Below are 14595 nucleotides of genomic sequence, written 5' to 3' on the forward strand. Positions count from 1 at the left end.
TCAGAACACAGCCCAAACCCTGATGAGAAGCATCACAATAAATCACAACTTCTCCTGATCTGTCGGGAGACTCAGAATCAAAGCTGTAATCAATCTCTACTTCAGTTCCAGGAAGCTGTTCTCACATTTATCTGACCACATAAATTTATGGCTCTTGCGTGTCAGTTCAATCAATGCAGTTTCAATCTTTGAGAACCCTTCCACGAAACGCCTATAATAACCTGCCAATCCAAGGAAACTTCTAACCTCAGAAGGATTCTTTTGCCTTGGCCAATCTCTGATCGCTTCAATCTTTGCTAGATCTACTTTAATCCCCTCCTTACTAACAATATGCCCAAGAAAGGATACCTGAGATAACCAAAACTCACATTTCTTGAATTTTACAAACAACCTGTGTTCCCTCAGTCTTTGTAGAACCAACCTCAGATGCTACTCATGCTCTGACTCAGACTGAGAATATACTAAAATATCATCGATGAAGACGATCACAAAATCGTCCAGATAATCCTTGAACACTCTGTTCATTAGATCCATAAAAGCAGCAGGGGCATTAGTCAATCCAAATGACATGACTAAGAACTCATAATGCCCATACCTAGTATGAAAAGCAGTCTTCGGTATGTCTCCCTCCTTGGCCCTCAACAGATGATAGCTAGAATGAAGGTCGATCTTTGAGAATATCTTCTTACCTTGCAACTGATCGAACAGATCATCTATCCTTGGTAAAGGATACTTGTTCTTAATTGTCAGCTTATTCAGTTCTTTGTAATCAATACACATCCTCAGAGAACCATCCTTCTTTAACTCAGCTGGGGCCATTATGTAAGGTGCTCTAGACATTTGCTCCGTCCCTGGTGCCATTTCTATAACGAACTCAATTTCTCTATGTGGTGGCAACCCTGGCAAATCTTCTGGAAACACATCCAGAAACTCACAAGCAAGTCTGGTCTCTTCTGGTCTTACTGGCACGACCTGAGTGGTATCAACCACACTGGCCAGGAATCCAAGGCAACCTCCTTGCAATAGATCCCTAGCCCTCAATACATAAATCATAGGTATGCGAGGTCCATCCACAGTACCAACAAACACAAAAGGATCCTCACCTTCAGGCTCAAAGGTGACCCTCTTCCTTCTGCAATCAATAGTTGCCCCATACTTCGCTAACCAATCCATACCCAATATAATATCGAAGTCAGTCATAACCAACTCTATCAAATCCACTGATAACTCTCTGCCCTCCACTGTCACTGGCAAAGATCTAACCCATATCCTGGATACCACTAACTCTCCACTGGGTAACAAAGTTCCAAACCCCACAACATAAAAATCACAGGGTCTACACAGTCTATTAATAATACTACTAGCAACAAAAGAATGTGTAGCACCAGAATCAATCAATACATTATAAGGGGTTCTAGCACTAAGAAGCTGACATGTAACAACTGAGGGAGAAGCCTCAGCTTTTGCTTGAGTCAATACGAACACTCGAGCTGGGGCCGAGCTGTCCGCTTTTCTGGGTTCTTCTTTTCTTGCCTTAGGGCAATCCTTTTTAAGACAACCCACGACTCCACATGAGAAGCAGGCCCTTGCCCTACATTCTCCCAAATGATGCCTCTTGCATCTAGGACATTCAGGATAAGATTTCCAGGCTTCACTACCACCTGGACGACCCATTGAAATAACATGGGGCCGCCTATCAAGACCTTGAACTGGGAAGGTGTCATGAACTTTCCTCTTCTGCTCACTAGGGCCTCCACCCTTTCCAGAACCCACAAATGGAGGACCTGTCCTCTTAAAATACTTTTTGGCTGCACTGTCACGCCAGATCCTGTTCTCTACACTCTCAGCTGTGAGTGCCTTCTCAACCACCTGTGCATAGGTAGTAACCCCAGCCACAGTGGTGATACGTACATCACTGGCTAATCTGGGCTGTTGCCCTTGCAAAAATCTCTCTCTTTTGGTCCCATCAGTGGGCACCATCTCCATGGAAATTTTTTCCAAACGATCAAACTTTAAAGCATACTCAGTGATTGACAAACTTCCCTGAAGTAGCCTGATGAACTCCTCAGCTTTAGCTGCCCTAATGGCATCATTGTAGTATTTTTCTTTAAACAGAGTTTGAAACTGTTCCCAACTTAGGGCATTAACATTCTTGGTCTGGGTGATAACCTCCCACCAGATCCGGGCATCCTCCCGAAACATATAAGTGGCACAGGCCACCCTCTCATTACCAGATACCCTCATGAAATCAAGGATAGTGGTAATCATACTCATCCATTGCTCCGCCTTGGTAGGATCTGCACTGCCCTCAAATACAGGAGGTTGCTGCTTCCTGAAACTTTCATAAAGAGACTCCCATTTATTTCCAACCACAGGCAGATGCTCTGCTACTGGCACCGACACAGGGGGTGCCTCTGATACACTGGCCACTGCAGGCGCTTGCTGTTGTTTCAGGAGACGAAGCTCTTCTCCCTGTCTTAACACTGTTGCCTGCAAATCACTGATTATCTACTGCCAGTTTACAGGAGCTGGATGTGGAATCTATGACTGGTCATTTTCCTAACCCTGACTGTTATTATTCTGGCCTTGATCACTTTGGCCAGCTGAAGTATCTGTCGGCCTTGGATTCATTCTTATTTCTGATACCTTGCTGAAATAACGATCAATACGGCCAGTCAGGTAGTAATAACTAAACCTCTTGCCGCCTTACGGTCCAAGAACAAGCAGAAAATTATCATATTCCACAGTCTTACAATTATACAAGCAGATACCTGTTTATAGCATTTAACACTCAGCATGTATCACATAATAATTCACAATCAACCATACTAATAAGTATGTTCCAGCAATCTCAGTATTAATTAACACACATTTGCTGAGGATATAATATTTCAGGGCACAAGTTTAACATGCTGTCTCATGCATACAGGTAAAGCATATATACTATATTTAAGCAGTTATACATATAACTACATAAATAGTTACCAAACCATGAGTCGAGCTTGACTTCAATGATGTGTGTACATGCCCAGCTAGTCTACAGGAACCTTAACCTTGGCACGCCCTGATACCAAGTTGTAACGCCCTGGTTACCCCAGAACAGTTACGGTGAACCAGAAATTTGACTCGCTACCTGAGTCCTTTGGTTAAAAATGTGCATCTAAGTGTTATTAACAAGCTAAGGTGGAAAACCAATAAAAAGGAAAGGGTATGTTTTATTAAATACATAAAACTGTTCATGGGCCCATAAAAACATTTACAAGTTATTTACAACTCAAACTGGTCATTACTGTTTCAAATTTACACACCCGCCGACCTAAGCGGCAAAAATAGGGTAAACCCCCTAGTTCCTCTGAGAACTCCTTGGCCGTGGTGGTCAAGCGACCGCATATGTACACATCACCACCTAAGCATTCCACTCAAGGCTGGGTGAGCTTTTCTTTCCCTTTACCTGCACCACATAGCACCCATGAGCCAAGGCCCAGCAAGGAAACACAATAATGCATATAGATATTAACAACTGATTATTATTATAATCACGCAGAGCTTATAGCTCTTAAACATATGAGTGAATATCACTTGAGGTTCTGGTAAATCATAATGAGTGACTGACAAGCAAGTCACTAATTTAAACAGATGAGTGATTGTTGGGTAAGTCACCAACTTAAACAGATGAGTGACTGCTGGGTAAGTCACTAGCTTAAACAGTTGAGTGACTATTGGGTAAGTCACTAGCTTAAACAGATGAGAGATTGATGGGTAAGTCTCTAGCTTAAACAAATGAGTGACTGATGGGTAAGTCACATAAGCGCTTTTAGTTTTCATCGAACTTGAGGTCGGTCCGACATTAACCCTCTTCTGAGTCATTTAATGCAGATGTTGATTAGATCTAATCTTTATTGGCTTGCGTTGAACACACTAAGGCCGTCCTGACTTATAAGTCAGCACTATGTGACCAGTGCCCAGTACCACTGCCGAACTTGACTAAAATTTTACTAATTAGTTAGTACCATGCACAAGTGAGCAAGATTTCCCAATCATTCAATAATCAATCCATGTCCACATTTACACAATCAACATGCCTCAAGACTAATCGTGCATGTCACATATGGGGTGCGGTTTTCTTACCTCTTATTCGAGCGAGAATGAATAAAAGAAAGACCCTTGAGAATGACTGCCTTTTAGTCTTTTAGTGGTCACCTAGTCATAACCAAATATGGGACACAATCAATAAAATGAACACCAAAGGTTCCCAAACCAAGATCTAGCCTCCAGGACATCAATCCCCACTAATTCGGGTAGTAGGAACCATCCCGAGGCCTAAAACCTTGTTCTTGGGGCCAAAACACTCAAACGGGCTCAAACTTGTCCAAGGGCTGCGACCCTAACACCTTGGGCCGCGGTCCCCAGCCACTCCAAGAGCAAGGGCCGCGGCATCCAGCAAAGGCAAAAACACTCCAGCAGCTTCTTCGAGCTAGGGCCGCGGCGCCCAAGAATAGGACTGCGGCCCCCAACCCAGAGCCATCCCCAAACTCCTTCTCCTTCATCCCAAACCCTCCAAAAACATACCTAAACACTTCCAAATCATAAAATCAAAGTTCCCAAGCTTCCCAATGATCCAAAACCATCAAATCCTAAGGCTGAAACGAACAAAAAACTCAACGATTAAAAAAGCCAATTCAAAGCTTAGAAACTCTAAATCTCAAAACTTAAAACTTATATTACCTTTGATTAGGTTGTTTCTCATCAAATCATTGGGTCAAGAAGCTTCTAATATTTTCTAGGATCGCTATGCCTCGATCCTCGCTTGATTTCTACTCCAAGAACTCGAGATTTCTTCAAAAATACTTCGAACGGTAAAAATGAACTAACGAGAAAGAACGAGAGGTTTTCTAACGTACGGTTCTATCTGACAAGCTACTTCAAGCTTAAGTAATCTCATATAAAACCTAGTGCTCGGGGTCCCAAAAACACCCTCGGGGACATTATCGTTAAAACTTCTAGAATTTCCTCCTGATTTCAATAATTCCCAACTTATCATCAAATAACACTCTTATAATTCAATATCCCAATAAAAGACCCCCGTTATGACAAAACCTCTAATTTATAATATAAGACCGTCTCATGCCGAATAGCTCGAATATATCTCCATAATAATGGGATCTCATTAACAAATTACAATATGCACCCAAATTCACAAGTATGACCTCACGAGCCAAATTACCAAAACACCCTAATAATCAAATGTGGACCCACATGCATGCATATAACATCATATTATAATATAATTCACATAAACATGCATATATTCATTTAATGGCATAATTAAACAGTTATGGCCCTCCCGGCCTACTAATCCAGCCATTAAACTGCATTACAGATTTCGAGGCATTACATAACCTTTGAGGGAACTCACCTTAGGTGAATTACCTATCTGTGAATCTTGTCTAGAAGGAAAACTGACCAAGCGTCCATTCTCTGCAAAGGGTGATTGGGCCAAAGAACCACTTGGAATTGTTCATACAGATGTTTGTGGACCTTTGAATGTACAAGCCAGGGGTGGTTTTGAGTATTTCGTCACTTTAATTGATGATTACTCTAGATACTAATGTCTTGATCTAATGCATAGGAAATTATAAACATTTTCAATGTTTCAGGAATTTCTAGCAATGGCTCTGAACCAATTAGGTAAAGCGTTAAAGATCTTACGATCTGATAGGGGTGGATAATATTTGGATATGCAGTTCCAAGATAATTTAACTAAACTTGGGATTTTATCACGACTTACTGCCCCAGATACTCTGCAACAAAATGGTGTAGCGGAACGCCGGAACAGAACTTTATTGGAAATGGTTAGATGCATGCTTAGTTACTCAACTCTACCAACTTCATTTTGTGCACATGCAATTGAAACCACGAACGAAATTCTCAATTTTGTGCCGTCTAAATCAATCCTCAAAACACCTTTAGAACGTTGGAATGGTCGTGAACCTAGTTTACGCCATTCTAGAATTTGGGAGTGTCCTACCTACGTCTTGAGGAAAAAGGAAGGAAAGTTATAACTGCGAAGTGAAGTTTGCATGTTTGTTGGCTATCCTAAAGGTACTCCGGGTGGAATTTTCTGTAGTCATCCAGAAAAGAAAGTGTTTACTTCTATGAATGCTACTTTTCTAGAAAATTACTATGTCCAAAACTTCAAACCACGCAGAAAAGTAGTTTTAGAGGAGATTGTTAAAGAATTGACTCCAACCAATGTTCCATTGTCATCAACGTGAGTTGATGATGAAATTGCCACTCTTCATGTCCAACAGACACAAGTTGATTTAAATGAAGAAAGTACCATTGTTCCTGATCAAACAGTCACGGAGCCTCGTCGTAGTGGGAGGGTTTCTAGGAACCCCCACTATTACAATCTGGACATCAGTCATCGGCCATGAGAGGTCGGTTCTGCTTAAACTGACTTACCACATGTTCATAGGTTGGTTTACACAGAATCGACCTATCATGTATAACAAAGATAAGCATGGGAGGTCGGTTACGCAGGAACCGACCTACCATGTTGACATGGTAGGTCGGTTCACATTGAACCGACCTCCCATGCTTGAAGATGTCATAGTATGTCAGTTCCTACAAAACGGACCTGCCATGTTAATCATGGTAGGTCAGTTCTGTGTGGACCGACTTACTATGTCCTACATTTCTAACATGGTATGTCGGTACTATATGAACTGACTTATCATGTCACATTTTTATTTATTTTAAATTGTTTGAATTTTTAAATACAATAATTTATTTAGTAGTGTATGAAATAAATGTAAAAATTTTATATTTGTCAATCTACATTATAATGTTTTGAAATATAAATAGATGAATTAAATTAATCAATTATTTATAATATAAAAAAAATAATTATATTTTATAATGAAAAAAATATTTTAATTGAATAGTATTTATAATTTAAAATAAAAAAACTTTATAAATGTTTTAATGTATTTAATTAATATTTTTTTAAATGACATGGAATGTCGGTTGTGTAGGAACTGACTTTTCATGTGACATGGTAAGTCGGTTCTATGGACTGATCTATCATGTCATTATAAAATTATATTGTTAAAGATCGTCTAATTTGTTTTTCTATTATTTGAATTTTAAAATATATCACTTTATTAAAGAATACATATATATAATTGATTTGTGAATGCAATAAGTATAAAAAATATATACTTATTAATATTACATATATTATAATTTTTGAAATATTAATTAATTAATAATTCGGAATTAAAAATATTTAATTTAGTTTTTAATAAGAAAATATTTTAATTTATAAATGACATATTTATAAATATTTGAAAAAAAATAAACTAAAAAAGTTGGAGATTTATAATTTTAAAACAAAATATCAACATATTAAACTTATATATTTGCTAATTTTAACATCATAAGTTGGTTCTAGAACAGATATATCATGCGACATCATAGGTCAATTGCTAATCCACTGACTTACCATGTTAAAATTATATAGTTTTAATTTTAATAGCATAATTCAGTTTTAGAAATGACTTATGATGCTACATCATATGTCGGTTGGTATTGGAGACATACCATGTTAAAATTAGGGTGGAAAAAAAAGCACAAATAAAATTAAGTATCCCGCGCTCTTCTTCTTCACTGTACAACCTCGCGAAAAAAATTTCTTCTCGTCTTCTTCATTCCGCCAGCAACCCAAACTGCAGTGACTCTCCCTCCTCAACTCCGGTCACTCAGCTTCACCAACATATCGTTCGGCAACAGCTCCTTCCGTTGTTCACCAGTGGTCTCCGGTCGTGGAAGCATCTCTCACTGCGTTGTTCACCAGCGGTCTCCGGTCAGGTCGGTCTCTTTTTCTATCACTCCATATTTATTCATATATATATATATATATATCGAAATTGTTGTTCGTATTTGTACCATAATTAGTTTTTTAGAGTAATAATGAAAGAAGTGTTTCTCTATTATATCGACATTGTCCAACTTCAGCAAAAGTCTCTTCTCTGAAGTGTGACATAGGGGAGTGGAATAATATGTGATCAATTTTCTACCGAAGAGGCTTGGGAAATTTTTTCAACTCTGTGTAGCCTCACCCCTAGGAATGTCAAACTAATTTGGCATTATAATGAATCTGGGTTGTGTTCAGTAAAAAATGGATATTGGCTAGCGGTGTGGGTGAGGTGGAGATGGTGGGGCTGAGGTTAGACGAGGAGGTGTGTGGATTGGAGGAGGAGGAGGAACAAGGGAAACAGACTCCTTTTTTATGATCGGTATGGACTTTTTCATTTGAAGATAGTAATAATATTACTCTCACATAAAAGTTAAAGTAGAGGACTCAAAACTCTGCTTTGCTTTCTCCACTAAGATTTTTTCATCTAACAAATTTTAGTTTCAGATTAATTATTGGATTTATCCTATTAAATAGATTTATCAGAGAATTAAAATATTATTTTGATAAATGTATCTTGCTTCAAGTCCCATCAAGGACAACACGAGTAAGACACATTGACAAAAATCAAAATTCTGTGATGCTGAAGCTGAAGCTTGCATGATTGCTGCTTTTTATAGGATATCTTAACTCAATTGCTTTATACATGATTGGAGATGTTTATGCTCCTCCTCATATGTTCGTTGCAGAGAGTGCTAGCAATGCATCTTTTTAATGCCAGATTTAAAGAACGTGAAGGAGATATAATTGGGGCACGCACTGCACTTCTTCATTGTGACGGAGAGTCAGATTCTAATTTTGTAGAAAATGTAGTAAGGAAGGCTAACATGGAAAAGCGTCTGGTAAATCAATGTTTTCATTGTATAGAAGAAATGTTGGTTTTCATGTACTCTAGATGCAAAATAGGGGCATGTATTTATTAATTTTGCAAAATTTTCAGGGAAATTTTGTAGCAGCTACTAATATGTATGAAGAAGCACTGGAAATGGCTGAACTGAAGAAAATGATGAATACTCTTCCTATTTTATATGTTCACTTTTCTAGACTTAAATACATGGTGGGTAAACCTTCTCTTCCCTTTTTCCTTTTTCTGTTTTTGGATTTTTATTGTATAATTATTCTCAGGATGTGTCTACTTTTGCTTATATTTGGTCCAGTGAGGCATTTTTTATTACACCTTTTTCTTTTTCCTCAGAGTTAAATTTTCTTTTCTAAGATTTTGTTGTAATTTTTTTCTTCTCCTAGATGTACAGTTATAAGCCGGTGTTATGAAATTATTATTAAGTTTCAGAGGCATTATTGCATACAGATCACTGATAATGCAGATGCTGCAAGAGATATCTTAATAGAAGGCATCAAACGCTTGCCTAACTGCTGGTTACTTTTAGAGGTATTTATGTTCTTTGAGCATCTATCTATTCCAAGCATTGCTTTTCAAAACTGACATTTACCTATGCTGAAAATATTGACTAGTTTTGGCACCAAAATACATGTCTTCTCCTACATGTTGTTTAAAGATTAATCCACTAAAGCATTAGCAGAGTTTAAATAGTGCGTGGAAGTATAATTAACTTTGTGGTGATATTTAAAGTGCAGCTCCAGAGTTAGCCAGTTTTCATGGATATAAACCATGTTTACATACAGCAACTATCCATAGTAAAAATTACTTCCCAGAAAGAGAGCAGCTGCTATCAAAATTTAGCTTCCTCTCCAGCGGCTGCAGTAACAAAAACACCCAAGCTTTCCCTAATGATCAAACAACCTTAATGACTTCATGAATTGGTGGAACACTGTATAATTCTATTCAAAATTTGCTTTTATTTTGACCTTATCGTACCTTAAGATTTCTGACTGTTGATTCTGTAGGAGTTAATAAATTTTGCAACTCTGCATGGAGGGCAGCGTCACATACATGCGGTCGACTCTGTCATAGCTAATGTAATATCTCCAGGGCCAGATGTGTCTCAAGGTTGGAATGTCAAGGATGCAGAGCATGTTTCAAGCTTATATTTAAAGGTTAAAAATAAACAATCCCTTTTGAACTAATTGATACAGAAATACCTTAGCTAGCATCATTTCATTCTATCAAAAAGCAATTTGTGTTTCATTTATTTTATTGCGCCATACCCTTATACTATATTATGATGTGTCCACAAGCAAAATTTCCTCGTCAGTGTGGGGGTTTTTTGTAAACACATGTTGGTTCTTTGTAGGTGACTCGAAATCCCCATTTATGGTGGAAGTGTTTGTGCTCTCACTTTAGACGATCTTTCCCTGGACACTTTAGCAGTGTGGGTGAGGTGGAGATGGTGGGGCTGAGGTTAGACGAGGAGGTGTGTGGATTGGAGGAGGAGGAACAAGGGAAACAGACTCCTTTTTTTATGATCGGTATGGACTTTTTCATTTGAAGATAGTAATAATATTACTCTCACATAAAAGTTAAAGTAGAGGACTCAAAACTTTGCTTTGCTTTCTCCAAGAATAACCCTTTTACATTTGATTAGTCTCACTTTCTACCTTTCTTCTCAATCAGTCTGTATCATATCATTCCCCCAAAAACAAATAAATAAATAAATAAAAATTGCTCACAGCAAAAAGCTGGGCTACTTTAGTTACAAGTTAAACTATGTTCCGCTAACCCCAAACCCCAAAAAAACAAAAATTATATTCTCTCTACATATATATTATATTATGAAAAACGCCCAGAGATGCAGCCGCACCCCACTCCAGGCGATGTAGCAGCAGCACAACACTGCATTTTGCTTTTGCTTTTACTTTAACTGCTGTTTGTTTATGTCAAAACCTGCTGCTGCTCCTGTTTACTGCCGGCAAAAGCTCCTCAGCCTGCACTTTGGCTACTCCTGTGCCTGCCACCAATGGCATTGGCCTTGGTCTTAGCCTGGTGCTGCTGTTGCTGTTGCTGCTGTTGTGTCTTTTGGAGTCTATTTGTACAGAGAAAAGAGCATAAACAGGTCTATGGTCTGAGAACTTTGATTCTCCTCTTCCATACCACATTTGCTTCACTCCTTCTCCTTTCCACAATATCCTATCACACATGTTATCATTAACACAATCACACAGTTAGTAACTTTTATAGAAATACAAAGAAAAAAACTATTTTGCTAAACACCCACATAGATGTATAGCCTAATCAATACAGCCCTTATTGCCTTAATGCACATGATTAGTACTCCACTATTATTAGTACTCTTATAGCAAAAATGTCGGTTTCTTCATGTTACTTGCTTTTATTTATTTAGTCAATGATAGCTTCCACATGCACTGTTATCAATTGCATAATATTAATTTGGTCATGAAAAAAACAAAGAATATTATTGAAAATAACTACACTTAATAATGAGTGGTGAGTATAGGTTGCAAGCTTCAGCTAGGCTAGGAAATATCCTTCAGCATTAAAAAAATACTAAACTGTCATGAACATTGAAAAACTGCACCACTACACATATTTAATATAATAATAATAATAATTAGGATTATAATACTATGATATTATAGAACAGAGAGATAATAATGATAACTACCACAACTTGTTTACAACAATTTCAACAGTGTCATTGGAAAATAATACTAATAAAATAAAAGGATGTGTTCAATTGGTGATGCAATTATTAGAGAACATGATTAGACTTGGACTGACTTACCAAGCAGGTGTTCTTTGTTTGTATTTGGATTTATTTGAGGTTTGAGCAACATAATGATTTGAATTAGCAATATATTTGTAAGTTGGAGCAAAATATATTGGCCCTTCTTCCCACCCTTGGAACACTCGACCACCTCCTTGTTGTATTCTTAGCTATACACCAAAACCAAAACCATAATATCAGTTTCCAATCAAGTTCAAACCATTGTTTGAATAAATATATATATATATAAATAATCTTCTCACCTGATCTTTCTCCACAAGTGCTTACCAGCGTTTAAAGGCACTATTTCTTGGAACCTAGTCAACATAATTACAAACAACAAAATATGATATTATTACCATGAATGAAGACCAGACTATTAACAAAGTATATAGTAGCTTTAGTTACCCGATAACATAGATATCAGCCGGAGTAGGGGACTTGAGCCAATCCCTTAAGTTATATAGATAAGGGACCAAGAAAACTTCAAATGAAAATCCATATATATGTATATAAGCATAATTATTAATTAATTGATTAAGGGACAGCAACATGCAAATATCAATAAGAAGCTTTTGGAATATACTCTGCAAAAGTTTTACTCTGCAGTATTGATCTTTTCTACTCAAAGGAAAGAATGAGCCACGATTACAACCTACAAATTCACGTGATGTGCTTGTGAGACATCATTTTCTTTAACAATCAATGTGACTGTTCTTCGAATCAGTTGTGGGGATGCTTCTCATGCCAGAACATTTTAAAATGAATAAAAAATATATCTTGAAATTATGTACTACTACTCGTTAACTCTAAAAATTTAGTAGTGTATCTATTCACTAGCAATACTGGTGTGGGGTGGATCCCATGTATGAGTAAAGATTATTATTTGCCTAGCCTCCTGACCCATGTTTGAATAATTCCTCTCTCTATATAAATATATATATATACATTGCAAGCTAGCTCTTGTTTACTATGTTTGATTTACTGGGTGCTGAAATTATTTATGAACTTGTGATTGAAAGTATCAGCTGCCAGATCATCTCCAGCTATTAGAACCTGAACTCTCTTTGTGTGTCAGTATAAGGGTCACAATTTAGGTTTGATAGCTACTTGTTTTGGCTCTTACCCTTCAATTTATACCACATCATCATTCATATTCATATGCGTAGATTTTGGCACAATAAGGGCAGACTTTTGACTTTGAGAAGTATATATTTATATGCTTACATCATATGTATAACACGTTGAATTTGGACTGTTTTACCACTTGATTACTATTTAGAGTGGACTTTACTCTTCATAAACTTGATGATAATGACTGTCATCAGAAATATAATCATTGCAGCAAATTCAATTTTGGTTTGGTTTTGTTTTATGTAGAAGAGGAAGAAGAAATTGAGATGCTTTTGGAAAACTACCTCCAAAGGTTAGTTAGCCTCCCCCTTTTCCCTAGCATAACAGAGAGAGAAGTGTAAAAGCTATTTATTTTTACAGTAATATATAGTCAAAAAGCTCTATGTGTTCCTTTTATTCTGTTTTGTGTCCATAGATATATAATGACTAATTGTTACTGATCCTGTAAGATAATTACATTAAAAATTTATAATATGTCACGCATTTAGTAGAATAAACACACATACACTGGTGCATATATATATGTGTGTGTGAATGTGTTTGAGTGTCCAGTAAAGTATCAGCCAAGTATTAATTTTAGTACCGTCTATTTGACTCTTAGGAGAGCTACTTATGAAAATCTTTGTCTATTACAAATTAATACTTACAACATGTTGAATTTATGCAGCGAATGCAATGTTTTGAAGTTGCTTATTAGTTTGAATTTTCTAGTTCAGCAGTTATCTTGACATGGTTATAAAGAAGCAAATTTTCTAGCCATCATTCTGGTTAGACCCTTTTCAAGATTTTGCTATGCTTATATGTTAGAAAGAACAGGCTTTAACTGGAATGACTTGTGAAAATGGCTTACTTGAGGAAATGGGAGCCTGAGTTTTCACAACTAACTTTGTGTTTCCTCTGAAGTTATTCAAAATGGCTCATTTTTCAGGTACGTGGTCTTTATTGATTTGTGCTTGAATGTGTTCATGCATCTAGGCATTTTATTAAATGTGTTGATGTATCTGGGCATTGAAATGTCAAATGGAATATAATAATGACTGGTTTATAAAATTTTAATTGTGTTTCAGTAAGAGATTTTCTTTTTTGTCTTGATCTATACAAAAAGAAAAATGATTAGCTTCAGTTGGGGTTGTTCATTCCCAATGATCATATCCAATCCAAGCATGCGATGTTTTTCTTGCTCTGTATATATAATTGTTGTTTTTACTGTTAGTGTACATTTTGTGAAATATATGGTTTATCTTTATATAAACTGGTTGTAGTTGTTGACTTTTCTATTAATATTATATTATATTAATACTATTAATGCATGTGGTCTATTAAATTTAAAAGGATTCAGTATATATTAAAAAGGATCACAATGGTCTTTGCTAAAATGTATGTTAGTATGTATGGTAGTGGTAAAACAACTTAGGTTAGTATGTATGTTATTAACATATTATTTTTCATTACAATTTGTTGTTTACTGGAAATTACAGTTAGAAGAACAGTTTAAAGCTTGGGAATTGTTAATGATTACTTTGGCTTATTTATTATTGCGTTAATACTTTTAATTGATTGTATTGGAATTGGAAGGAGGTTATGCAATTTTTATCTAGTTAATTTTGGAGTCTGGAGTTTTGACATATTGACAATAAGGCAACATAATTAGGATTGTCTAAGTTATAAACGTTCTTGAAATAATTGTGGCCATTCCTTTTCTAATGAGTTTTGATATCTATAGAATCTATATTAGTTTATCTATTTGTGCTTTTTCTGGGGATGCCTCGAGTAATGTAGAAACTTAACGTATTTAAGTTCATTAATACCACTCAATTTGGACGTCTTTATGGTGATATC

At 36.6% G+C, this 14595-nt stretch overlaps 1 protein-coding gene across 1 annotated transcript; it reads left to right on the forward strand.

Moving 5' to 3' along the window:
* Positions 1 to 8643: 8643 nt before the first annotated feature.
* On the forward strand, positions 8644 to 9422 carry LOC133824557 (pre-mRNA-processing factor 39-2-like). The gene is made up of 3 exons (XM_062257462.1): positions 8644 to 8820; positions 8919 to 9035; positions 9288 to 9422. Exons 1-3 carry the CDS (start codon positions 8680 to 8682, stop codon positions 9420 to 9422), a joined length of 393 nt encoding a protein of 130 aa, XP_062113446.1. The 5' UTR covers positions 8644 to 8679.
* Positions 9423 to 14595: the final 5173 nt, after the last annotated feature.

The sequence above is a fragment of the Humulus lupulus genome, chromosome 3, assembly GCF_963169125.1.
Source record: "Humulus lupulus chromosome 3, drHumLupu1.1, whole genome shotgun sequence".
NCBI classification, from domain to species: domain Eukaryota; kingdom Viridiplantae; phylum Streptophyta; class Magnoliopsida; order Rosales; family Cannabaceae; genus Humulus; species Humulus lupulus.

Bases quoted from the DNA above. Each gene is read 5' to 3' on its own strand.
- LOC133824557 (XM_062257462.1), top strand. From the start codon at position 8,680: ATGCATCTTTTTAATGCCAGATTTAAAGAACGTGAAGGAGATATAATT. The intron at 8,821-8,918 runs GTAAATCAATGT...CAAAATTTTCAG, and splicing joins CTAACATGGAAAAGCGTCTG to GGAAATTTTGTAGCAGCTAC. The intron at 9,036-9,287 runs GTGGGTAAACCT...TATTGCATACAG, and splicing joins TTTCTAGACTTAAATACATG to ATCACTGATAATGCAGATGC.